A 25,898-nucleotide genomic window follows, 5' to 3' on the forward strand; every position below is an offset into this window, starting at 1 on the left:
AAAAGGGAAAGTCATTCAGGAACAGTGCAAAAGCATCAAGACATCGTAAGATCACAGCACAGACATGCACACTGAGTGTATCCTTCTTTGGTTTTATACATTTAATCATTTACTTCAAGCATCAGCTGCACTGAATAATATCTGACAACTTAATTTAATGTTCACGTTTCAGATATATTCGTCTAAGTGAGCTGGTGGATCATGTGTTTCCTCTGATGGACAAACAGCAAAACTCAGCCTTCATCTATTCAGAATTCAGCTCTTTCTGCTTTCGGAGGGAGCCAATCGCTGAAGTCTGTCTGGATGAGCTGCTGTGACAGTGATTGGCTGAGCTCATAAGGAGGCCCTGATCTTATTGGTCACTTTATAATGTGTATGTAAGAGCAAAATTATGCAGTTGATCTCTAGTTCCTAAAAAAGAATGATCATTACAAGTACATTTAAAGCACATTTACACATAAAGAGCTGCTAGGAAAAAAAATGTAAAGTCTTACTTAAGCTTATGCTACACAGAGCAAATGTGTATTTCAAGTTCAAGGACAGCTAATTAGCACAGTACAGGGCATTTTAATTGAAATTTCTCTCCTACATGGATGGGGAAAATTTTATATATATATATATATACAGTGGGGTCCAAACATTAAGCAACACTAAAAAAAAAAAAACTAAAAAAAACGTTTATTTATTTTTTTGTGCATTTTTCTAAATTATATTATCTGCATAACAGTTTTAGTGAAAAGCTGAATTTAAAAATGTTGAATTAAAAACTTCTTACTAATTGGTGTGTCCCCATTTCACTTTAACAACAGCATGACAGTGTTTTTGTGTTTAAGATTTAAAAATGTGAATGTAATTCATAACTTTGACTATGCTAGGCACTAATATATGGCATACATTCACCTTTGATTAAGTGTTACTCTTCAGAGTCACATAATCACAAAGGCAAGATTGTAGGATGAAAATCATTTTATTTTTTTAAGAAAGTTTGCACATACAGCCCTGCAGAAGTTCTCACATTCTGATTCGCTTCTTTGTTGCAGTGTGTAACTTTTATCAGTTATAAATGCCTTAGCTGGTTTATTCTGCACAGAAGATATAACATTGTGAAGATGGTAGCAATAAAAATGTAAAACATATATTTTTTTTTAATTATTCAAATATAAAACTAGTTTCATGTCCCATTTTCCTTAATAAAAAAACAATTGACAAAATACCCAGATTTGGGTTATTTATATAATGTTACTGTTGGTCAAAATTAAAATAAAAAATAACCCATTTATAGATTGTTGGATTCAAAGAAGGGCAGCTATTTTAATGTTAACAGAAACGCCTTCTGTGTACAGTAGTCTTATGTACAAATGACTGTGCCATTGACCAGATATACAGTATGTCCTTTAAACAAAACGTCTTTCATGAATGTGACATCTAAACACATGCTAAAAGTCATTAAGCATTATGTAATTAGGGAAAAGAGACTAATGTTGACTAGCTTTCATATGTAGAATTACAGCAGTCAGAAGTCAAGCACATGAAAAAAAAAATGACAATCTGAAAGTGTTTTTAAAGCGTCAGAGTGCTAAATTGTTCTAAAGCTACTCTAAATTAGGTGCATGCGTACCCCTTTTTCCCCAATTTGGAATGCCCAATTCCCAATGCGCTCTAAGTCCTCGTGGTGGCATAGTGACTCGATCCGCTCGTCTTATCACGTGGCTTGTTGTGAGCGTGTTACCACGGAGCACGTGTGGAGGCTTCACGCTATTCTCTGCGGCATCCACGCACAGCTCACCACACGCCCCACCGAGAGTGAACCACATTATAGCAACCACGAGGAGGTTACCCCATGTGACTCTAACCTCCCTAGCAACCGGGCCAATTTTGTTGCTTAGGAGACCTGGCTGGAGTCACTCAGCACACCCTGGATTTGAACTTGCGACTCCAGGGGTGGTAATCAGCGTCAATACTCACTGAGCTACCCAGGCCCCCCGTGACCCTGTTTTTAAGAAAAAGCATGGCATGTTATTTGGTGTTCAGTGAGATTTACAGTTTATAATAGTTTATAATTTTATTGCACACATTTTATGTTTGTTTTCATGGCCGTGGTGGACTGAAGTTGTTCCAGATTAAAAGTCTTTTAAAGCTATGAGAGATTTAATAATTTTTGAATGTCTGGCAGAATATGTCCTAAAGGTCATCCCACATTACTTTTACTTTACCTTGTAATATTTATATAATATACATAAAAAAACACTGTTTATAATTCTATTATTTATGCTAAATGGATCACAATCCTGGTGGAATCAATCTTGGGTTTGGATTTAGTATATATATATATATATATATACAGTATATATAAACATTATAGTTTTTGTTTATAAATGGATCTTCATTCTTTTCCGAAGCATTTTATTCTGGTGTCTAATATTTAATTTTCTTTATAGCCCCTTGAGCCGCTCATTTCTGGATATGACAGTGAGATCAAAACGTCTGAGACCACTAATGAAAATGCTGCTATTTTGCATTTTTCAAAATGTATACAATCCTTTTCATTACAAATGATATTATTTATGAATTTGAGAATGTCAGTATTTGGTATATCCACCTTTTGCTTTAATAACGGCGTGCACAAAACCTGATGATCATGTTATCCGTGATTTGACAATGTTCCAAAGAATATCTTTTGTGCTTCAACTGAAGCAAAGAAATCTCACAGTAATCTTAACAAAGGAGTTAACATACTTTGTTTATTTACAGGTTTAAATTAGATTTTGCATCCCAGATTTTCAATGTGGACTCAGACTTTTAGCCCCCTCTGTATATGAATGTAACTCATCCCTAACTCTAGTGGGTTATCGTTTGGCTACTGTCGGGTAAAGCAGCACGCCACTGAATGAAGACAGAATTTCACTGGATGATGAAATTGCGAGTTTCCCTGCTGTCAGCTCAAGCCCTACCCTCTGACCCCGCTTTAAATTAAGTGCGAGACTTATAAAGGCGGAGCCTCCACAGACACACCCCTCGGTGGCTCCACCCCCCACTCCAGCTGTGTAAAGCTTCTGAATGTTTCGATTGGCTACAGAGAGAAAGGCCTCCACTCGCTCTCCCGTCTGAGCAGTTAGCACAGCGCTGAGCAAGTACCGCCCATCCATAGGCACAGTGAACACACCTATAGAAATAAATATTCAAACTAAAGTCAACATGAAATGAAGATTTACCCTATTTACTCAGTAAATACACATTACTAGTCTTATTGTGCACAATTAATCAGTGCATGTTATTCCAAAGTTCTTTATATTAGTTTATCAACATGTAACAACTTAATGCAAGTCTATGGGGTTTCCCCCCCATGCGTTACATGTTTCAAGCCGAAGTTTAATACTTAGGATTAGGGATCTGAACAAACTCCAAACCCTAAGTATGAAAAATAATAATTCTGATGCAAAACAAACATCACAGAGAGTGAAGTGATAGAGAAAATGTGTGGCAGTGTGAATGTACCTGTTTGAGGATCGTAATGTCCTCCATCATTCAACAGAACATTGTTGAATCGGATGATACCAATTTGTCCAGGAAACGGCACCAACGTCAAACCAGTCGAAAAAGACACATGTGTTATTAATCGTCCTTCTCCTGTATAAACACACACATACTCACTTTGTAATATAAGGAAACTTCTGTATAAGGAATCTGTGCTGTAGATATGGAAAACAAAAAATCTTAAAGTACATATTGTGTATAAAAATGCATTTATTCATTATATATTTTGAAAGATGTTCAGTATGGAGGACTGGGAGTGCCACTTTAAATACAATAAAATACAAATCTACTTATAAATATTATTTAAATGATCTGATTATTTGAAATGAAAATTAAGTACTTTAATTAAATAAAAAAAAATGTATTTTTATTTGTTAATTTGTAAAGACTTTAAAATTGTTTAACTAATGCTTAAAAATGTAGCCATATTTTATAAAATAATACATTAATCTCCTGAGACCCCGAGAATGACTGTTGTGTGCATTTTCCATTTTCCTTTATGATTTGTAAGTAGCACCTAATAAAAAAAAAAAATAAAAAAAAATCCTAAACATTTATATCCACATATGTGGACAGCGGGACTACGTTCTGAAATTTTAAGTAATACCAAGCTATAAGTCATCAAATACTTTATTATAGTATGTGTCCAGGAGTGTTGGTAATTCATGTTTTTGAGACGTTACAGACATTACAGCTGATTTTCTATAAAGCTGAATAAACAATTCTGATTCAAAGTAATGGCCAGCATCATCCAATCACTGCCAACCATGTTAAAATATTGCATTATAAAATTCTGAATCTATGTACTGATTATCATTGTCCTATGTCTGCCAAACATGTTGAGTGATCCAAACATCATCTGAAGCCTGATTTTAGGAGTGAACGCACTTAGCTGCACTTTACTGGATGGTCCCTTGCTCCCTATTTAGTGAATGACTTAACCTCTAGTGTGCTGTCTGTCTGCACTGGTCCCAGAACAGTTTGAAATGCACCTTATTTTCATCCTAACTCCATATAAAGCCTCTGAAAGCAAAATTTTTCAGCTTTTGGATGAACCTATTTATTCTCAATGTGAAAATGCACAATAAATATATAGGAATGCATTTACTAATGTTAATGAATAGAATCGTATTGTACAGTGAAAACAAAATAAAATATAACAAAATTTATATTAAAATGAAGCGAAATGACCCACAGATGTGTTAATGTTGAAAATTACTCTAAATAACTAACATGTTTTTTCAACTTTTGAGGGAATAAGATCCAATTTTCCACATATGTGGACATCATGTTTATCAGCGTGCTGACACGTGACAAATGAATGGATGTTTTAAAGTGGCATATCAAACGAAACTAGAGACACTACTCCTTTCAACAAAAAAAACGTAAAGAGGTTTCTTCCAGAGGCATTTTCGTTGGCTCTGCGACCCGTAGGAGCACGTCACAGAAATCGACGTCACGTTGCTGTGTCACGTGACGCGATGCAGCAGAAGTTTAACCCTTAAATGACAGTAAAGAGTCTTCAGTCAGTTTAAATGCATTTAAATTATGCATTGTGTATAGCGAAGCCAAAATACAACGTCCACAGACGCGGGGTCACACGAGGTTAATAAATCACTTTGAGTGCAACTTTTAAATTGCATTTTAAAAGCATTTGCCTTTTCTTTATCTATTTACCAGTCGAGTACAAAATTGTAATTACACTTCTAACCACATGGAAACAACCAATGAACATAGACTGAGACTGTAAGAAATGTTTGAAATAATACATTGAAAAAAAAAATTTTTTTTTTTTAATTGGCACTCTTAATCCTCCATTATTCAACCACAATAAAGCGTTGAAAACCAGACACAAAATCAGGACTGAGAGCAGCATGTGGAAATCAGAAGGTAGCCTGTCAACAACAATACAACATATACCTTGTAGTAGCCTGAATTTTCAAAACCTGTGCAATACATACATACAGTATATCTGAACACACTTACCTGGTACTCCTGCATTGCCTGTGACAGGCGTCCAGCTCCCATTGGTCCCTTGAGGGGTCTGTGATGACAGTTTGGTTCCCGGAGGCCCCGCTTCTCCTGACATCATGATGGGCAGCACTGGGATGGCCAGATCTCCCTCAGTGGGAACATTTACTGCCTTGGTACCTTCATGAACACCTGGAGAGAGGTAGAATGATTGTATAATAAATGAAGGCCTGACACTTTACAGATGTGACTCCGCCACACCTCCATCTGGTTTAAAGAGAAACCCCAGTGTTGAGTACAACAGTGCACAAAAATATGTCCAAAAGTATGTGGACACCCAAATGTGCTTGTTTAATTTTTAAAACCACAGGCATTAATAGAGAGTTGGTCCTCCCTAACAGCTTTCCACTAGATATTGGGACATGGCTGTGGGGATCCATTAGATAATAGAGGGTGTCCACATACTGTATTTTTGGCCATGTAGTGAAGTATAGGTCTCTGCGGAACAATAATGGGTGTTACAAAAACTGTGGGTGTTTTCAAACCAAGATGGGCGTTTTCAACCATCCAATGAAAGTAGGGAAGCTCAGTGTAGTAGGCAAATTGTGTAAAGTGGTTGAAAAACGCCCATCCTGTTTGAAAACGCCCACTGGTTGGAAAATGCCCATTTTACAAAAACCTTGACAAAAAGTTATCAAAAGAATCTTGATTGCTCCAAAAACTTTGCCGATACATCCCAATAGACATTTTGGGTGTGGTCCATTTTAACTAATCGGCCTATATCTTCTGAATGCAACGTCCATACTTAAAGAAACTTGGTACTTGTGGACACCAGGACATTCTGAGGGCACGCACCAATTATTGTTAAATTCTGGACCTAGGGGGGGCCTATAACTGAAAACTATTTTACCTTCACAAACACCTGGACTGAGGTAGAAGAGTAATTACAGGAGGAGAAAGATAGACAGAAAGATTTAATGCCTGACAGTCAACAGGTGTGACACTGCTGCCACATATACCTGAAATCCATCAATCTCAGCATGCACAGTTACGTATAACTGTTTTAAACTGAGCTGCACCACCAAATAAAAAAAAATGAGTTAGTTTGATGTTAATGGTAGTGGGGGCAAGGTTGTGGTAAGTAGTTCTTTTAAGAGTGAGTTTATCCTGGTGTTTGTGGGAATGCTTTTATACTTCTTAATAGGCTGTACTCCCTAATGAGCAGCAGTTGAACGTTGTACTCAATGTGTCATAGGCCATATACACACTGCAACAAAGTAAGGGATAATGTACAGTCAGATGGTCATCATCGCAAATTATAGAACAGATAGCCCTGGTCTGATGCTTTTGGAACTATTTTTGTTGGTAAAGAAGAAATAATTAAATTTCCTAGCCAGATTTTGTCTGAACTGTGAGTAACTCACTATCATTTAGTGATATGCATACCAATACGCTGATAACTACCAAAAATCAGCTTATTCCAAAAATTCAACAACACAAAGCATTTGGGGGCCTGGGTAGCTCAGCGAGTACTGACGCTGACTACCACACCTGGAGTCACGAGTTCGAATCCAGGCCATGCTGAGTGACTCCAGCCAGGTCTCCTAAGTAGCCAAATTAGCCCGGTTGCTAGGGAGGGTAGAGTCGCATGGGGTAACCTCCTCGTGGTTGCTTTAATGTATGGTTCTCGCTCTCGGTGGGGCGCGTGGTAAGTTGTGTGTGGATGCCGCGGAGAATAATGTGAAGCCTCCACACACGCTACATCTTCGCGGTAACATGCTCAAAATACCACGTGATAAGATGCGTGGATTGATGTTCTCAGACGTGGAGGCAACTGAGATTCGTCCTCCGCCATCTGGATTGAGGCGAGTCACTACACCACCACGAGGACTTAGAGCGCATTGGGAATTGAGCATTCCAAATTGGGGAGAAAAACCAAAAAAAAACACAAAAAAAACAACGCAAAGCATTTGACTAAATATTTTGGTAATGGGCAAAAATCTATCTATTCATTTTTTGCTTAAACAGTTTAAGACCTTACCTGATAAAGGAAAACTTTTAAAAACATTTACATGACCTTACACATTGTTGGCTCAATAAAAATAATCGGTGTAAAAACATGCATTTTATCTTGCATTTTAGTGGGAGCAGCTGTTTGACAGTAATGCAGCATTCTTGTTCTGAGTCACTAGCTGTTCTTGACCTCTGACCTTTGACCTGTGAATGCACATCCTGTCTCACCGCTCACCGTCTCACACATATGTATTTATACACATTTTATCTGGAGGTCTTATTTTGGGAGAGTGTGTCATTAGTTTATCAGTAGCACACTGATATGAGTCGTTGTATTATTGTTCGGCATCCCATGATGTTTAGACACAGTAGCATCTCTTTCTCTCGCCTTCTTCCTGCAATAAACAGATGCCCTCTTTTATTGTATTCCTTTCTTGCGATAAACAATACACGTTAGGAATGTTTTGGGACCCTCCTGCTTGTCTGTGTGTGGCCCCTGTTCTCTTTCACTCTTATTAAAGGGATAGTCCATAAAAATTGGAAAAATCATAATTTACTCACCCTCATGTCATTACAAACCTGTATAACAACCAGAACATTCTTCACAAAGACATACAAGTTTGGAACAACGTTTTGGGTGAGAAAATTTTCATAAGATATGGTTGACCATGTCCATGCGAGATTACATAATGTCTGTAAATAAAGAAAAAAAGGTCCAGCTACTACAGCGCATGTATATGTGCAGTGATAGGTGTGGGAGTAGTTTGAAGCTGAAAGCTTGTAGCCACAACAAATGAGTAACACTGACCATAGATCATTCAAAAAGGCTAACCTCTGGGGAATCACCCATTAAAGAAACCTTGAACCTAAAAGACTCAAAAAGGGAAAACGACAGAGCCCGATCTGAAAGTATTTAAAACCGACCCAGAGATGGCTTTTTCTTGCTCGACAGGTAAGACATTTTATTGGACCGATGGTTAGCCCGGTAGCTCTCTTAGCACAGTAGACTGTTAGATAGCATTAGCCACTCTAATGGAGCATTTTATTATGGATTATGGTACTGCAGTGCTTTCAATTTCATTTTCAAGGAAGGACAATGGAAAAAAAATTACTTTATGCTGGTAACAATGCCAATCTCTCAACCAGTTTCTACCTTGGTCTATTTGCCTGCTAGCTAAGTAATAACAGTTTCCACCATTTCACTTTATCTGATTTGACTAGCAATCGTTGTCTAAGGTCATCGTTGCATAACGTTTGCAACGCTATTTATTTTAAAACAATTATTTTCAGTAAGTCAAAACAACAGCAGAAGATATGCTACTTGCCTGCTAATAAGACATCTTTTTCAGATATCCGTCTTTTTCTTTCTTTCATTATTTATTTAATTTTTTTGAGGGGAGGGGGCGAGTTTTGTTGTCGTTAGGGGCATTCGCTCTGGTAAGATGATCACCTGTAACCATGGTTAGACCAGTACTCCTCAAACCATCAGATTCATCCGCGCAGAAGAGTAGAGTCAAAGCCTGATTGACGTGATTACCAAAAGAGTGTTCCTCCGCAAGTAACTTGCAGTTTTATGCTTCCAGTTTTATGCTTCCAACCGCTAGAGGGCCAAACATTACATAGTGTAGCCAGTGTTGCCAACTTAGCAACTTTGTCACTAGATTTAGCAAATTTTTGACCTCCTAAGTGAGTAAAAGAGCCATCTAGCGACTAGCAACTTTTGTAGTCTGCTTTAGAAACATTCTTCCACATCTGGCGACACAAAAACATCAGCTCTATCGTGAATGATGTCTAATTTTTCTTGGATTTCTAGCGCCCCCCTACGTTTCAAGTAATATGACTGACCTGCATGCCATCAGGAGTTGGATTTATGTACATACAGATGTTCTATAAATCGAATGACTGACGAGCTTACGTGTTGTTGGTATTTGTTGCGACAATCTCAACCTCAATTCACGTGCATGCTCTCCGTTTAGAAAATAAAAGTCAGCCTACAGCGATAGAAGAGCATTGAGAGATGATCTAGCAGGGTGAGAGAGAGAAAGAGAGAGAGAATGGATATGAACCCCTGATCTATAATAAAGTGTAGAGATAAGTGATAGTGAAGGGGGAATTTACATGTTTCTATTGATCATGGTATAAATATTGTGGGGGGGGGTTACCTCTCCCCCAATCACCCCTGGAATCTACGTCCCTGTAAGACATTTAGATCCATGTTTAAAAATAAGTAATAAAAAAACATCCCCAACACTACACCACTGCCTAACCCAGGTTGCTATTGCTAGGATAATTTTGGACTTAGTAATTGTTCAAAAATTCTGTTTAATTATAAAACAAAATAAATATATAAATAGGAATCCCCCACTGTCTGAATGTTTGACAAGTTCAGTTAGTGATAGCTAATTGATTAGTAGTTAAATACTAATTGTTAAATCATTAGTTCAATAAAAAAAAACATTAAAAAAAAAACATATTGTTCTACACCTTTAAAGAATTGCCGTAGCTCTTTAAGCCAATTAATTTACATATGTAAATTTGACGTCTTACGTAATAAGTGACATCATCAAGTGATTTAGCTACTTTGAGCAACATTTCAGCAAGCCTTCCTGTCTTTCTTCCCATGAGAAATAGTAGGCAACACTGAGTGTAGCTTTAAATAAATCAGCATTGACAGAAGTACTATGTTTTGTTTTCGCGCATTAAGCTGCCTCTTTTTAACAGTGCCCAATCTCTGAAAATGTATGGTTTATACCGGCAGAGCTGGGCAGATATAGAAACTTCGGTAGAGATAGAAAGGCTTGCGAACGAGTCAAGACATGTATCTTTGCGATTTGTTAGCACTGCACATTTTGGAGAAAAGACTGAATTTTGTGGAATATGATTATCACTCTTGTAAATGACCAAATTTTGTGTGTACAGAACATGATTCAGCACTCAAAAGAGAAGAGTGACAACTGTATTTACCTGCAGTGTGAATGTAGGCATACAGTATTGCGCCATTCACTCGATAACAGGAGCTGAATCAACTTAAACCACTGAATTGATAATGCTATGTTGTCCCCAAATTAATAGGTGTATTTCATGTTTTGATGCTAATAAACAGTAGATAAACTGCTGATAATCTTCTCAAATGCAGTCTCAAAATGCAATGGATTTCTGTACAGAGTGAAAAGCATAATATTCAAGAGCTGTTGTGTCTGTCCGTTTGGAATAACTGCAAACAAAACTAAGTTAAATCACTGAGCATGCCCAAAAGTTCCTGAAGTCTTATGCCATTTTATTTAAACCCCTTCACTGTATATGTTGCAATAGTGTCTATTGCATTATTTTTAATGAATGCTGCTGGGTGGAACTTCAAGCTGACTAATGTGTCCAGAACATCTTATTGCTAACACAAAATCGGCAAATGAGAAGCAGATGTCCAGATGCATACACACAATGGTCCCGTAAAAGGCCAGCCATTACTCAACTCTGGAGCCTGTCCAGTCGAGACATGTGTGTACATAAATACACAGAAGGGAAATACTACTTCCCCTGGGAGGTACCTGCTCCTTTAAACACACATTCTTGTGTATTTAAAGGAAATCCCTCTGTAAACGCCAACATTCATCAGTCTTTAAACACTTGCACAGCAGTGTTGGGGAAGCTACTTCCTGCTATGCTACAAGCTACTTATAATTTAAAACAGTTAAACTACAATAAAGCCACACTTTTGAAAACGTACTTTGCTACAATACAAGCTACAAACAAGAAGTAGCTAACCACATTTTACTATCTTTTTTAATATCAAAACAAAGCCCAAAAGCAATAAAGGTTTTTGAATAAATTAATTTCGATAAGGAGGGGAGCATTAAACTTGAACAGATTCATGTACACTAAATGGAACTAGAATACAACTGAATCGAAAATGTAGTGATGAACAGCAGCATTTGACTAAATATTTGGCTAAAAAATGATATTGAGTTGTAGAACATGGTTATGTCACTCCCTTAAATAACCAAACTTTGTGTGTACAGAATGGGATTAAACACTCAGAAGAGGAGTAAAGGCTCTTATTTACCTTTACATGGCGAAACTACACTGCTGAAATACAATCATCTCAATGGGAATCCACGCAATCATGAATTTAGCCTGATGGACTTCCGGTGGCCTTATGGATTTCCAATTGGCCGCATTGACAAATAAGAAGTTGCTTGGTTTGGCAGTGCCCTCTGTGTGGGCAGTGCTTCATACACAGCTACACTAAACATTCACACTAATCCACAGTGTACAAGGAAATAATTTTAGCAGTGAGTTTCTTTGTAACTTCACTCTCCCGTGTATAATTTGCAGCATAAAAAATAGGCTGCTTGGCAAGAAGTTTTTGCGGGCTTCATACTAGCTTAACATGGCTTCGTCATCTACAAAATTTCACTGCGCAGGATTAAATATGACCTAGCCTTAAAGCCTAGTTTACGTAATGGAAGAAACCAAACTTTTTTTCTTCTGAATGAACTAAAGCACCCCAGGTGAGCAAAGGTGGCATCGTTTTTAAATTAGTTTGTTAAGGGTGATGTCACAGAAGACTGTCAGCTGCATATCAGTAGGTAAGGTAAGCCAATCATTAACACTCTTCGACTATCTGAGTTCTCCTAGGTCAAGAATTTCAGGGATGTGTGCAAACAGGAGAAATACCACCAAATTAACACCTTAGCAGAAAAAATACTTTAGTGCAAGTTATGGAAGTATACATTTTCCTTAACCATATTAGCTGCCATGTGTACATGGTCATTGTGTTGGGTGGTGGGAGTGTAGTGGTCAAGTCTGGTTGCAATATTGGACCTAAATGGAGACTTACAGAGATCCCCTATCACTCTTCATTATGACACCAAAGCCCCTTGCTATTCCAGTAGGAATGTCCTTGAAAATAGTGTACCATCTGTTTGAATAGAAGTGTCTTTTGAATGACAAACACACATTGTAAAAATTAAAAGATACTCGAGGCACGATTTAGGGTTCCTCAGCTGCCACACCAGCGGAACCCTCTGGAGATCGTCCAGAGACCCTTTAATTTCTTAGAGAAACTTAGTTCCTGCAAGAACTCTTAAGAAATCTAAGGACTGTTAACGATTCCTTCAGTAACCCCATCATAAGGAAAAGGCTAAGGGAAAATTCCTTGAGTACATACAGTAAATGGGATATTTGAGGCTACTTTAAGGGTGTCTGGAGGATCTCGAGAGGGTTCTGCTGGTGTGGCCGCTGAGGAATCCCAAATGTTGCCATGAGTATCTTTTTGATGTTGTTGTTTTGTTATCCACAGAAGTGCATTGATTACCTGTATATTGAGGTGTTCTTGCAATCCCATCCTGTCTCTCTTTTGAAGAGTGTGAAGAGTTCACTTTAAACATGTTGATGTCCCTTGTATGTGTGTTTACTGTGCTGTTGAGTTGTCGAACACAAGTCCACAAGCCATTAACATGTTTATTGAGTCCATCTTTTATCCGTTTGAGACTGTCTGACATTGGTTCAAACCGGCCGCAAACACCCTCAATGCCAGCCATCCGTCCATCAAGCCCATTGAGCAAGCCATTTATGGTGGTCACTTGCACTTGGTTTCGCCCACAAACCATCTCCAGCTTTTCCACCCGTTGCAGCAGACTCCCATTGTGACTATGAGGAGTTACTGACTGATTGAGGTCTGGGACAAAGTTCTCCACAATCTTGATATGCTGTGCAAGAGATCCCACCTCATCCTGCAAGCTCTTTGTGTGTTTTTCTAAGACTTCCAGGCGCTGGTCATGATCTAACAGTTCAGTCAGTATCTGTGAACTGCTGTTGTGATGTTGAACAGCATTGATCTTTTCTTCAAAAGCTATGTTTTGTTCCTCCACTTCCTTAATTCTCTCCCTTCTCAACTTCTCCTCAAGATAGAGGCACTGTACCTCTGCACTCTTTTCTGCAAGACTAACCCTTGCTTCCATAACCTGTCCTTGTGCTTCAATTTCTGCAAGGGTGGAATTCTGTAGCCTAATGGCATCAGTCAGCAGATGCTGCATGTCTCTTAGCTTCTGGACCTCAGTGTTGTCCAACCCTGAGGACATTTCACTTGGAATGAGGAGACGCAAATCTTGGATCTCCTTGTGGAGTTCAGCCTCTTTGGAGTCAAGGAGTTCTGCCAAGCTTAAGTAGGAAGTCTCTTGCTCCTCACACTGTTCCTGAACCGACAGTACCTTGTAGTCACACGCATTCTTTAGGTCAGCTATTTTGATGTCCATACCTTCAAGAAGTTCCTTACGGAGAGCAGAGAGCCTTGCATCTACATATGTCTGGCATGTACACTCATTAGTTGAAGGTGTGGATGAAGGTTGCAGTTGGCCAGGACTGGTTGCCTCTGTTAGTCGATGCAGCTGTCCATCAATGTTCTGGATCATAACATGCAAATCTTGGATGCTGTTGGTATTGGTACTGATTGTGTTGGAGAGCTGGGTGATCTGGTTCTGTAGCTCATTAGCCACTGGTGAGACACGGAGGTCAGATGGGAGCAGGATGGTCTCAGTTCTGCCTGTCTTGACATCCTGTGGCTGTCGCAGGTTCCCCAACATGTTAAAAATGATCTTGCTAGCATCTTCCTGTAAATCCAAGCGCAGGTTTGCATTGGCTGATGTCATGGCAGCTTGCAGGTCGAGGACTGTTTGAGAAAGACGCTCCACTTCTTCTTCTAACGTCTGAACTCGATGACTTTCACGATCTCCAGGAACTTCCCCTTCACTGCTAATCTCACCTGTTTGCATCAAAGGATGCCCTCTTTGTCCGCTTTGCCCAGGATGTGACCATGGATGTGCTCCAGAGAAGACCTCTGGTCCTAGAACAACCAAAATGAAACTTATTAATGCAGATCAAAAGAGTGTACACTTTTAACCAGGTTTACATGGTTATGACATGAGTGAAAAAGAACTTTGTACTGATGAGGCTGGTAAGTGATTAAATCACACCAGTTTCAAACTAACACATATGCACTGTTCCAAAACCTAGTGAGCAACCTCCGGAGGCCACATTTTAAGGTAATTATGCTACCTCCTGAGATACCTTGTTTTGACCAAATTCTAAAGCCTCAGACACAATCACCCTTGCTTGACGGCGAAGACATTTCTTTATGCAAACTTTGCGTAAGGTTCAAGTTTGGTGAAATTTGACACAGGAATTTTCAGCGTTATATAATAGCAAGTTGCGTAGTTTGGCAGTGACCTTTTTCTACGAGTTTCACATGTGCTTGTCATCCACCCATGCCTTGTTTGCCTGCAAAATTTTTACCTTGCCAGTGTGAATGTGACCAAGCCTTGAGGTAGTATCACATGTATCCTTCACCGATAAGGCAATCCCAGAATGCACTTTGATGAAAAAATAAATCCAAGATGGTTGACAAACCGAGATAAATTTTTATTATAAATATACTTATAATTAACTTAATATTGAAAAATATAGATTTTTTTTAATAATAGAAACTGACTATTTACCCAAAATGTGCGTGTGCTATGCATATTTATGCTTATTAGAGTAGCACATTGAGTTGAGTCTCTTGTGCTTCTCCTGAGGATTTGTGAAGTGAGCAATGTTGCTGCCCATATAGAGCATACCAAATCATTCACTTACAATGTTCAATGTTGGCTGCGATGCTGCCATAGAAGGCAGATGCCTATGTAACATGATCACTTAGGAAGTTGACATGTTGCTACCGAATGTTCCGATACCCTGACATTGACCCCATTCTGTTGAGTTACTGACAAGAAGCATTTCTCATAAGATATTTTTGCATCAATTCAAATGTATTAACTTTTTCCTGTGGTTTCTAATGACAGTGTGTTGTGCCAGGAGCCTCAGAGACACGGGTTCTAGTCCCATGGAAACCAGGAAGTAATCGTGTGCACATAATAAATAATGAGCACGATTCGAATGTTGTATTTTTGCTCTAAAATGTTATTTTTACTCGACTGATGGTTAGGGTTAGGATGTCTGAGAAATAAAACACTACAGACCAGTGTCTCTCATCACATTCATGGCGAAAATACTTGAAAGGGTAGTTTTCAATCAGATCTTAAGAACAAGCTGCTGGATGACAATCAGTCAGGCTTCAAAAGTGGACACTCCACCGAGACTGCCCTGCTGTCTGTCACTGAATCACTGAGATCTACTGGACCTTTCTGCAGCCTTTGACACAGTCAACCATCAGATCCTACTCTCCACCCTTTCTACTCTGTGCATCATAGGAATCTCTCAGGTAGGTCCTTCAAGGTAGCCTGGAGAGGTGAGGTGTCCAAGCCACATCAGCTACTTACTGGGGTACCTTGGGGCTCAGTGCTTGGGCCACTTCTCTTCTCTATATATACAACATCACTAGGACCCATCATTTAGGCACATGGTTTCTCTTACCACTGCTACGCCGATGACACACAGCTCTACTTGTCTTTCCAGCCCAATGATACCAAGGTGACCGCTCGAATCTATGCCTGTTTGGCAGATATCTCGGCCTGGATGAAGGAACACCACCTGCAACTTAACCCAGCCAAGACTAAGCTCCTTGTCTTTCCAGCCAATCCTGCTGTTGAACACAACATCACGGTGCAGCTGGGCTCATCTACAGTAACGCCTTCCAAAACGGTCAGAAATCTAGGGGTAACCATCGATAACCAACTAAATTTCACAGATCACACCTCAAAGACAGCACAATCATGTAGATTTACACTCTATAATATCAGGAAGATAAGACCCTTCCTCTCTGAACATGCCACACAATTTCTTGTTCAGTCATTTGTCATAAATCCCTGCATATGCAATTAGACCCCTGCAAATGATCCAGAATGCAGCTCCGCGTCTGGTCTTTAATGAACCAAAGACAGCGCATGTTACACCACTCCTTGTCTCTCTTCACTGGCTGCCGGTTGATGCATGTATCAAATTCAAGGCTCTGATGCTGGCATTCAGAACAGTCACTGGGTCTGCTCCAGCATACCTAAAATCATTTCTGCAGAGCTACGTTCCCACCAGAAGCCTGCGGTTGGCTAAGGAACGGCGCCTTGTTGTACCAACACAAAGAGGCACCAAAACACTTTCCCGGACTTTCAGTTTCATTGTACCACATTGGTGGAATGACCTTTCCAACACTATCAGTGATGCTGACTCACTTTCTGTCATCAAAAAATGGCTAAAAATACATCTTTTCCATGAGCACTTAACCAGTCAATAAAAAAGATATATATACAGGTGCATCTCAATAAATTAGAATGTCGTGGAAAAGTTCATTTATTTCAGTAATTCAACTCAAATTGTGAAACTCGTGTATTAAATAAATTCAGTGCACACAGACTGAAGTAGTTTAAGTCTTTGGTTCTTTTAATTGTGATGATTTTGGCTCACATTTAACAAAAACCCACCAATTCACTATCTCAAAAAATTAGAATATGGTGACATGCCAAATCAGCTAATCAACTCAAAACACCTCCAAAGGTTTCCTGAGCCTTCAAAATGGTCTCTCAGTTTGGTTCACTAGGCTACACAATCATGGGGAAGACTGCTGATTTGACAGTTGTCCAGAAGACAATCATTGACACCCTTCACAAGGAGGGTAAGCCACAAACATTCATTGCCAAAGAAGCTGGCTGTTCACAGAGTGCTGTATCCAAGCATGTTAACAGAAAGTTGAGTGGAAGGAAAAAGTGTGGAAGAAAAAGATGCACAACCAACCGAGAGAACCGCAGCCTTGTGATTGTCCAGCAAAATCGATTCAAGAATTTGGGTGAACTTCACAAGGAATGGACTGAGGCTGGGGTCAAGGCATCAAGAGCCACCACACACAGACATGTCAAGGAATTTGGCTACAGTTGTCGTATTCCTCTTGTTAAGCCACTCCTGAACCACAGACAACATCAGAGGCGTCTTACCTGGGCTAAGGAGAAGAAGAACTGGACTGTTGCCCAGTGTTCCAAAGTCCTCTTTTCAGATGAGAGCAAGTTTTGTATTTCATTTGGAAACCAAGGTCCTAGAGTCTGGAGGAAGGGTGGAGAAGCTCATAGCCCAAGTTGCTTGAAGTCCAGTGTTAAGTTTCCACAGTCTGTGATGATTTGAGGTGCAATGTCATTTGCTGGTGTTGGTCCATTGTGTTTTTTGAAAACCAAAGTCACTGCACCCGTTTACCAAGGAATTTTGGAGCACTTCATGCTTCCTTCTGCTGACCAGCTTTTTAAAGATGCTGATTTCATTTTCCAGCAGGATTTGGCACCTGCCCACACTGCCAAAAGCACCAAAAGTTGGTTAAATGACCATGGTGTTGGTGTGCTTGACTGGCCAGCAAACTCACCAGACCTGAACCCCATAGAGAATCTATGGGGTATTGTCAAGAGGAAAATGAGAAACAAGAGACCAAAAAATGCAGATGAGCTGAAGGCCACTGTCAAAGAAACCTGGGCTTCCATACCACCTCAGCAGTGCCACAAACTGATCACCTCCATGCCACGCCGAATTGAGGCAGTAATTAAAGCAAAAGGAGCCCCTACCCAGTATTGAGTACATATACAGTAAATGAACATACTTTCCAGAAGGCCAACAATTCACTAAAAATGTTTTTTTTATTGGTCTTATGACCTTCCTCCAGACTCTAGGACCTTGGTTTCCAAATGAAATACAAAACTTGCTCTCATCTGAAAAGAGGACTTTGGAACACTGGGCAACAGTCCAGTTCTTCTTCTCCTTAGCCCAGGTAAGACGCCTCTGATGTTGTCTGTGGTTCAGGAGTGGCTTAACAAGAGGAATACGACAACTGTAGCCAAATTCCTTGACATGTCTGTGTGTGGTGGCTCTTGATGCCTTGACCCCAGCCTCAGTCCATTCCTTGTGAAGTTCACCCAAATTCTTGAATCGATTTTGCTGGACAATCACAAGGCTGCGGTTCTCTCGGTTGGTTGTGCATCTTTTTCTTCCACACTTTTTCCTTCCACTCAACTTTCTGTTAACATGCTTGGATACAGCACTCTGTGAACAGCCAGCTTCTTTGGCAATGAATGTTTGTGGCTTACCCTCCTTGTGAAGGGTGTCAATGATTGTCTTCTGGACAACTGTCAAATCAGCAGTCTTCCCCATGATTGTGTAGCCTAGTGAACCAAACTGAGAGACCATTTTGAAGGCTCAGGAAACCTTTGGAGGTGTTTTGAGTTGATTAGCTGATTTGGCATGTCACCATATTCTAATTTTTTGAGATAGTGAATTGGTGGGTTTTTGTTAAATGTGAGCCAAAATCATCACAATTAAAAGAACCAAAGACTTAAACTACTTCAGTCTGTGTGCATTGAATTTATTTAATACACGAGTTTCACAATTTGAGTTGAATTACTGAAATAAATGAACTTTTCCACGACATTCTAATTTATTGAGATGCACCTGTATATATATATATAAAATAATAATAATAATAATTTCTTGTTGCACTTTAAACTGTCTTGAATACTACTATTCTGATACTAGTGAAACTTTGTAATACAGCACTTTTCTTACCACTGTCTCCTTAAGATGATTCGCTTATAATGTATTTCTCTTTTGTAAGTCGCTTTGGATAAAAGCGTCTGCCAAATGTATAAATGTAGATGTAATCAAATTTGCATTCCTGTTGCTAAAAAGACTCGCTTTACAACTTGCTTTTGGCACCACCCTGTGGACATTTCACCTGGAAACTACAACTCTCACGTGCCCATACGTTTAACAACACATCCCGCTTCGCGCACTGGGGGCAGTGGCTTGAATTTCGATAAACTGATTTCAGCTGAATAACTTTCGACCTACTGTCATCTATGTGGGCAGAAGGCAGCGAGTCAACTCACAAGGTTTTGGTAGAGACCGATGATGTTTAAGCTTTGTAGTTCTACTTTCGAAAGTGTGTAAATTGTATATTTTAAACGTTTGTTCCATTGCTATACAATCACCCTTTATACTTCCACACTGTAAGTACATAGATGAAAATTTTGTGAACAAAAACACCGTAAACAAAATGATTATCCATCTTAAATTGTATTTAATCAAGAATATTCCTTTTAAAGAGCCTTACCCAGCATGCTCTGTTGATGTCTGTTAATGGATGGGAGAGTTTGGTGTGGTTCTTCTAGAACATGAGGTTTTGGTGGGGCATCTTTCAGCTCTGTACAGTCATGACCTTGGTAGCCTGGACAACATCTCCATTCCAGCTCAGTCACTTGTTTGTAACCTACTTTGTACATGGGTTTCAGGTGAGTATGATACCTAGAATGACAATTGTGAATTATGATTATCAAGTGGAGTCAGAAATATCGTAATTATGGGTTCCGAGCACATGAATGACCCTGCAAAGTTGTATTAACGGGTGGGAAACTCCCACCCTAGATGATATATGAGTTTCAAAGTTGGGACATTGGAAGGGGTGTGTCAACATGAAAGATGATGAAAAGCAATGATTTTGCTAAATTATTTCAACTTCTGTAATTTATTTAAATAATAATTAGTTATATATGACAGTCAACTAATGACTCACCCTTCACGGTTTAAGCAAATTAATTAATAATATGTTAGATTCCATGCATTAATAAAACATACATGTCGTTTATAATTGATGCAGGTTTATTCACTAATGTTTATTCACCGGTACAACTGAAAAAGGGGTTTTGCCGTCATCATTGCATAAATATTTAAGTTTGGCTTCTTCCCTATTTTGTTTCCCACATGAACGTGTGACATGTCATTGTAATGAATGCCTGACATGGAGGTAAGAGCTTCCTAGGTGCCACTGAAGGCAGCATCCGATTTCGCCGAGATACAGGTGCATGACGTCACACAAACATGTCGGCACCAGGGGAGATATACAAAGTAAGTGATAAACATTCACTTTTATTAAGTATTATCAATAAATGAGTCAAAGTTCCTACATTACCTGATATTAAAGCTTGTTTAACAAACGCCTGCAGAAACAGGTGTATAAAACATGGTATATTATACTCTTTTGATAATCTTACACCTGCAGCATTGTTAATCAATTGGGTTGCTAGGAGACATCTCAGGTGACAGTCGAACACCTGCTAAGCTAACGAGAGCGTTGCAGTTTTGTTTCCTTACACGTCACCTTCTGAGCATCTTGCAGTGGAATGCCTTTATGGTCGGAGATCAGAGATATCAAGTATTATGGGTACCTGGATGGGAGACCTCCTGGAAAACTAAGGTTGCTGCTGGAAGAGATATTGGGGAGGACAGCAGGGGGTGCTCACCCTGCGGTCTGTGTGGGTCCTAATGCCCCAGTATAGTGATGGGGACACTATACTGTAAAAAGGCATCGTTCTTTGGATGAGACGATAAACCGAGGTCCTGACTCTCTGTGGTCATTAAAAATCTCAGGATACTTCTCGAAAAGAGTAGGGGTGTAACCCCAGTGTCCTGGCCAAATTCCCCCATTGGCCCTTATCTATCATGGCTTCCTAATAATCCCCATCCATTAATTGGCTCTATCTCTCCACTCTCTCCTCTCCGCCAATAGCTGGTGTGTGGTGAGCATACTGGCGCACTATGGCTGCCGTCGCATCATCCAGGTGGATGCTGCACACTGATGGTGGTTGAGCAGAGTCCCCTGTTCACTGTGTAAAGTGCTTTGAGTGTAGTGTCAGAAAAAGCGCTATATAAATGTAATGTTCATTCATTCATTCATTCAAGTAGGAACAGCCCACATCCAAGTTGAATGGAACGCAGCATGACTCCATATTTCTTGCAGGAATGCCGAAAATTCTCTCACCCAATGCTAGAGAGAGACGTTCTCTCTGACATCTGCATCTTGCGTGCATGAAAGTTGGGATTGAGGGGCATGCCTGAACTAGTTGATACAATCAGCAGCCTAATAAAGAGGTTGACTGGCACAAAGTTTTTTATGTATTTTGAAAATACACAAATACCAAACTTAAATGTATTTAAATACAAGTTACATTTGGTCTTTTTCAGACACTTTAAAATGCAAAGTACAAAATATTATTTGAAATACTGCCCTGAATCCCTGAATATGGCAAAACAAATATATATATTATTGAAACAGGCTAACATTTAATATGGTGGGGCAGAGAAATAATAAATGAGACTTGTTATATGTGGAAATAATGTTATTTTGCCTAAATAACCAGGCTGACTTTCTCGCATTTTCTTAATACCAACATTTTGAATATTATCCTTCTTGCAATATGTCCCTACCAACTCTCAAATGAAACCTACGCCCTTGTTGGGGGCAAGTAAATGATAACAACATTTTCATTTTTGGGGTGAACTATCCTTTACACACATTTAATAGTCAAACTGTACTACTGATTAGAGCACATTCTGAATGTGAGCTGTTTGATTCAGAGGGAAGAGAGTGACATCATATGCTCAGAGGGGAGTTGAAAAATGTTATTAATATGTTGTGCCTAATCACTCAGTCCACAAAAGGATGCATTCCTCTTTTTTAACGGGCTGTGCAAACATAAACATTTCATGCAAAAACATTTGAAGAACTATTATGCACATAAGTTATTACAGTTTGCTTCAACAGTGACACACATCTGGAGTGCAGCTTTGAAAGCAGGGGGGTAACGTGCATGACCATGTGTTCATTTAGTAGCTAGAATCCCAGCACCATTAAGGTAAAGTTAATCCATCATTTATACATACTGTATACAGCGTACTGTATATACACAGTTTCAAACTCTGAGTGCACATTAAAAAACTCATTTAAATCTTTTACTCAAACATGATTAAGATTCCACACTAGGTAACTATTTATAGAGCACTTTTAATTAAATAAGCAAATTCATGACATTGACCATGTTAACTGCTTTGTGCAGTGTGTCTGATTTTCATTGAAACACACAAGATGCTCTTTGGAACATTAAAAAGTCATGCTGGATAACATGATCATCAGTGCATGCTGTCATTAAAGCAACAAGGAATGAACCAAATATTTAGAAATTCTGAAATTCAATTTTTCACTTACCAATGCCAAATTGCACAATAGTTGTTTGCAGAAACAACAAATGAACTAACTGCAGCATTTCTAAAAGTTTCTCAAAGTTTCTGGCAAATTTACACAAGCTAAAACAGACTGTTTAGTGCTGCCCCTGGCACTTCAGCAGTCATAAATAATTTGGATACTGATAACTCAATAATGACCTGCCAGTCCATTGGGTCCAATTTAACTGCATTGCTTCATCTAATCTAATCTGATCTCTGGTCACTTCCTCCAATAAAAATGCTGGAATCTGGATATTTGTGGGAAACATGGATCAGTTAAGACAAATGTGCAGATGTGAGCATGCTAGAGAGAGAGAGAGAGAGAGAGAGAGAGAGAGAGAGAGAGAGAGAGAGAGAGAGAGAGAGAGAGAGAGAGAGAGAGAGAGAGAGAGAGAGAGAGAGAGAGAGAGAGAGAGTTAATACAATTATAGGTTGGTTATTGACGTGAATAGGCAAGCTTTTGGCATAATGGTTGGCTTTGATTTTCAGCAACAGGAATCTTAACATACGCCAACAACTTCTGTGAACATGTCATACTAGTCTTTTTCAACATGAAAACATTTATTTGATCCCTGTCTTCCTTTATAAGACAACCGAACGGATTCCTTGCTGAGCAGTAAACCGGTGCACCCCTCCAGTCACTGCGTGCTCTCCGGAGACACTTACATCACCCGATGCGCGCAGTCCGGCTGATGCTGCGGACAGGGCGCGAGCTGAGGCTCCACGACGCGTTCAGTCGTCGCCAACACAGAGCACGTCACGTTCTTATGGACAACGAAAGCGCACCAGTTTCTGCAAAAAAAAGGGAAGAACAATAAATACAGGAAAATTAAGAAAATCAATAGAAAAAAAATTACACTTAGGCCTATGATGACTGAACGGACGAAAGAACATAAATATTATTGCTATATTATAACAATAATAGGTAATAATAATACATAGTAAAATCTGCGCAGTTTGTGTGGCTTATACTAAAAACAACAGCTAAAAAACAAAACAAATATTATTACTAAATAGCAATAATAGGTATTAATAATAGACCTAATAAATAAACGAAAAAATAAAATCTACGCAGTTTGTGTCCTTATATTCAAAACAACAGCTAAAAAAGTAAAAATATATAAATATTATAGCTAAATAATAATAATAATAAAAATAAAGGTAATAATAATAGGCCTAATAATAATAATAATAATAATAATAATAATAATAATAATAATCATATATATATATATATATATATATATATATATATATATATATATATATATATATATATATATATATATTATTATATATATATTAATTCTACGCAGTTTGAATGGCTTAATAATAATAATAATAATAACAATAATATTAATAGGTAATAATAATAATAACAGACCATATAGTAAATAAATAAATAAAAATCTACGCAGTTTGTATGGCTTATACTCAAACAACAGCTGAAAATAAAAATACATCTTAATAACAACAACAATAATAATAATAATAATAATAATAATAACAATAATAATAATAATAATAATAGATAATTACAATAATAGACCTAATAATAAATAAATAAATAAAATCTACGAAGTTTGTATGGCTTATACTCAAACGACAGTTGCAAAATAAATGAAGATAAATATTATTGCTAAATGATAATAATAATAATAAGAAGAACATAGTTTTATTAACGTATTTAATATTTATTATCGTATTTATTAACGTTTTACAACATCAACTAAGACAAATAATCACAGGACAAAATACACAAACAGCAACAAACAGCGAATTTAGAGGATTTAAAAAAAAACAAATAAATAAACAATAGGATGCATGACAAGGGGCAAAGTATAAGAAAAACTATTAGAGGTGGTATTATTATCATGAATAAAACGAAACGTTGAAGGATCTGCCACTCATGACCAGCAAACTAAAGATAAAGGAGCTGAGAGTTTAGGTTTGCCAAGAACATGGACAGCTTCAAAAGTTACTGAAAAAGAGAATTTTGTATTGAGTAAGTGTAACCAGGTTCAAATGAACAGGAAAGAATATACTGACTCCTAAGTCTAGGCTATATCATTTTAAAATGTATGTTTTCAAGCTGTTTGCATCACAGCTTGGGGTCCAGACATCCTCAGATTCACCAATATGAATTGCTTTTCCAATGCCAGCTTAATGAGAGAAAGCTAGGCTACTTACTTGTTCCTTTGACGTGAAACCGAGCTGGAATAGGGGTTGCCCTGGAATAGGCTGAACCTCGACGGGCTTCCATACGCCAATTGAGAGGTAATGAGACTAATAATTCCTGCACATAAGTGCACGTAACCTCCGAGCACGAACTTCATTTTAAATCATCCAACAGTCAACATGCACTGTACACAAGCATTTACGATAAGCTCAAAGGACACGATTTCAAAACAAAAGTTTCTTGAAGAATATCGTGACAGAGTGCTGTACATTGAGAGACTGGCTTGCGTTTGTTCGCAGAGAGAGCGCGCGCCTTTCTACTGGACGCTCCTGTGCGCTCGTTAATGCGGGATACCTTGAAGTCTCCCAATAAACTTGACTTGGCGTACCTCCTGGATAGACTGAGAACTTTCTGCTCTGTACGTGGTTTAGTTTTAATGGTTACATACTTCCCTCCTAAAAAGAAACTCTTTTCCAAAACCCTGATTGCTTATTTTGAACAATTCCAAGTGATCCAAATGGGTATTTTCTTAAATGGTTTTAATAATAAAACACAAAAATCTTTTATAACAAAAAGTTCCTAAAGGGACTAGCCTTGCCTATAAGGAAAAAGTACAAAAAGGAATAATAATAATAATAATAAATCGTTCAGTATTTCACAGCGCAATTCCAAAGCACTTATTCAGAGTATAGCAACATATCCCATTTTTGTCAGGAATGAAAACGAGGCTGTGATGGACAGTCTATAGTTTTTTTGTACACTCTAAGAAATATATCTTTGGCTGAACTTGATTAATTCATGGACAGTGTTTCCACATGTTTGAAATGAGTTTTGTAAAATTAAAATTACCATGTCAGTTCAACTTCAATATTTCAAGCAGAAGGAACTAACAGAATCAAGTAAACCCAACAAAATACAGCGTGCTAGAATAACTCAAATGAAACTCTTTTAGTGATATGCTAGCTAGTGACAGGAAATGTTAGTATGCTTAACACATGCTGGTGGGAAGCACTACTAAGTGCAACTTGGTCACTACGATGAGGTTAGTTCAGCAATTGCATAATGGATAAAGCAATATGAAGAATACTCGGATGCACTGGTCCTCAAACTCAAGCTCCACTCTTCACCATGATGATAACCCCCAAAACTAACTTAACAGAAATTCTTCTAAATTGCAAAATAACAAAAC

The 25,898-nt window shown here is 38.5% G+C and overlaps 1 protein-coding gene across 1 annotated transcript; it reads right to left on the minus strand.

Moving 5' to 3' along the window:
• Positions 1 to 960: 960 nt before the first annotated feature.
• LOC127424134 (EMILIN-2-like) lies at positions 961 to 25,022 on the minus strand. Its single transcript, XM_051669101.1, has 7 exons — positions 24,721 to 25,022; positions 23,197 to 23,322; positions 19,586 to 19,776; positions 12,833 to 14,359; positions 5,521 to 5,697; positions 3,496 to 3,627; positions 961 to 3,163 (listed from the first exon to the last, which is right to left on the minus strand). The coding sequence occupies exons 1-7, from the start codon at positions 24,864 to 24,866 to the stop codon at positions 2,847 to 2,849; spliced, it is 2,616 nt and encodes an 871-aa protein (XP_051525061.1). The 5' UTR covers positions 24,867 to 25,022; the 3' UTR covers positions 961 to 2,846.
• Positions 25,023 to 25,898: the final 876 nt, after the last annotated feature.

Source organism: Myxocyprinus asiaticus, chromosome 1 (assembly GCF_019703515.2).
Source record: "Myxocyprinus asiaticus isolate MX2 ecotype Aquarium Trade chromosome 1, UBuf_Myxa_2, whole genome shotgun sequence".
Lineage (NCBI taxonomy): Eukaryota > Metazoa > Chordata > Actinopteri > Cypriniformes > Catostomidae > Myxocyprinus > Myxocyprinus asiaticus.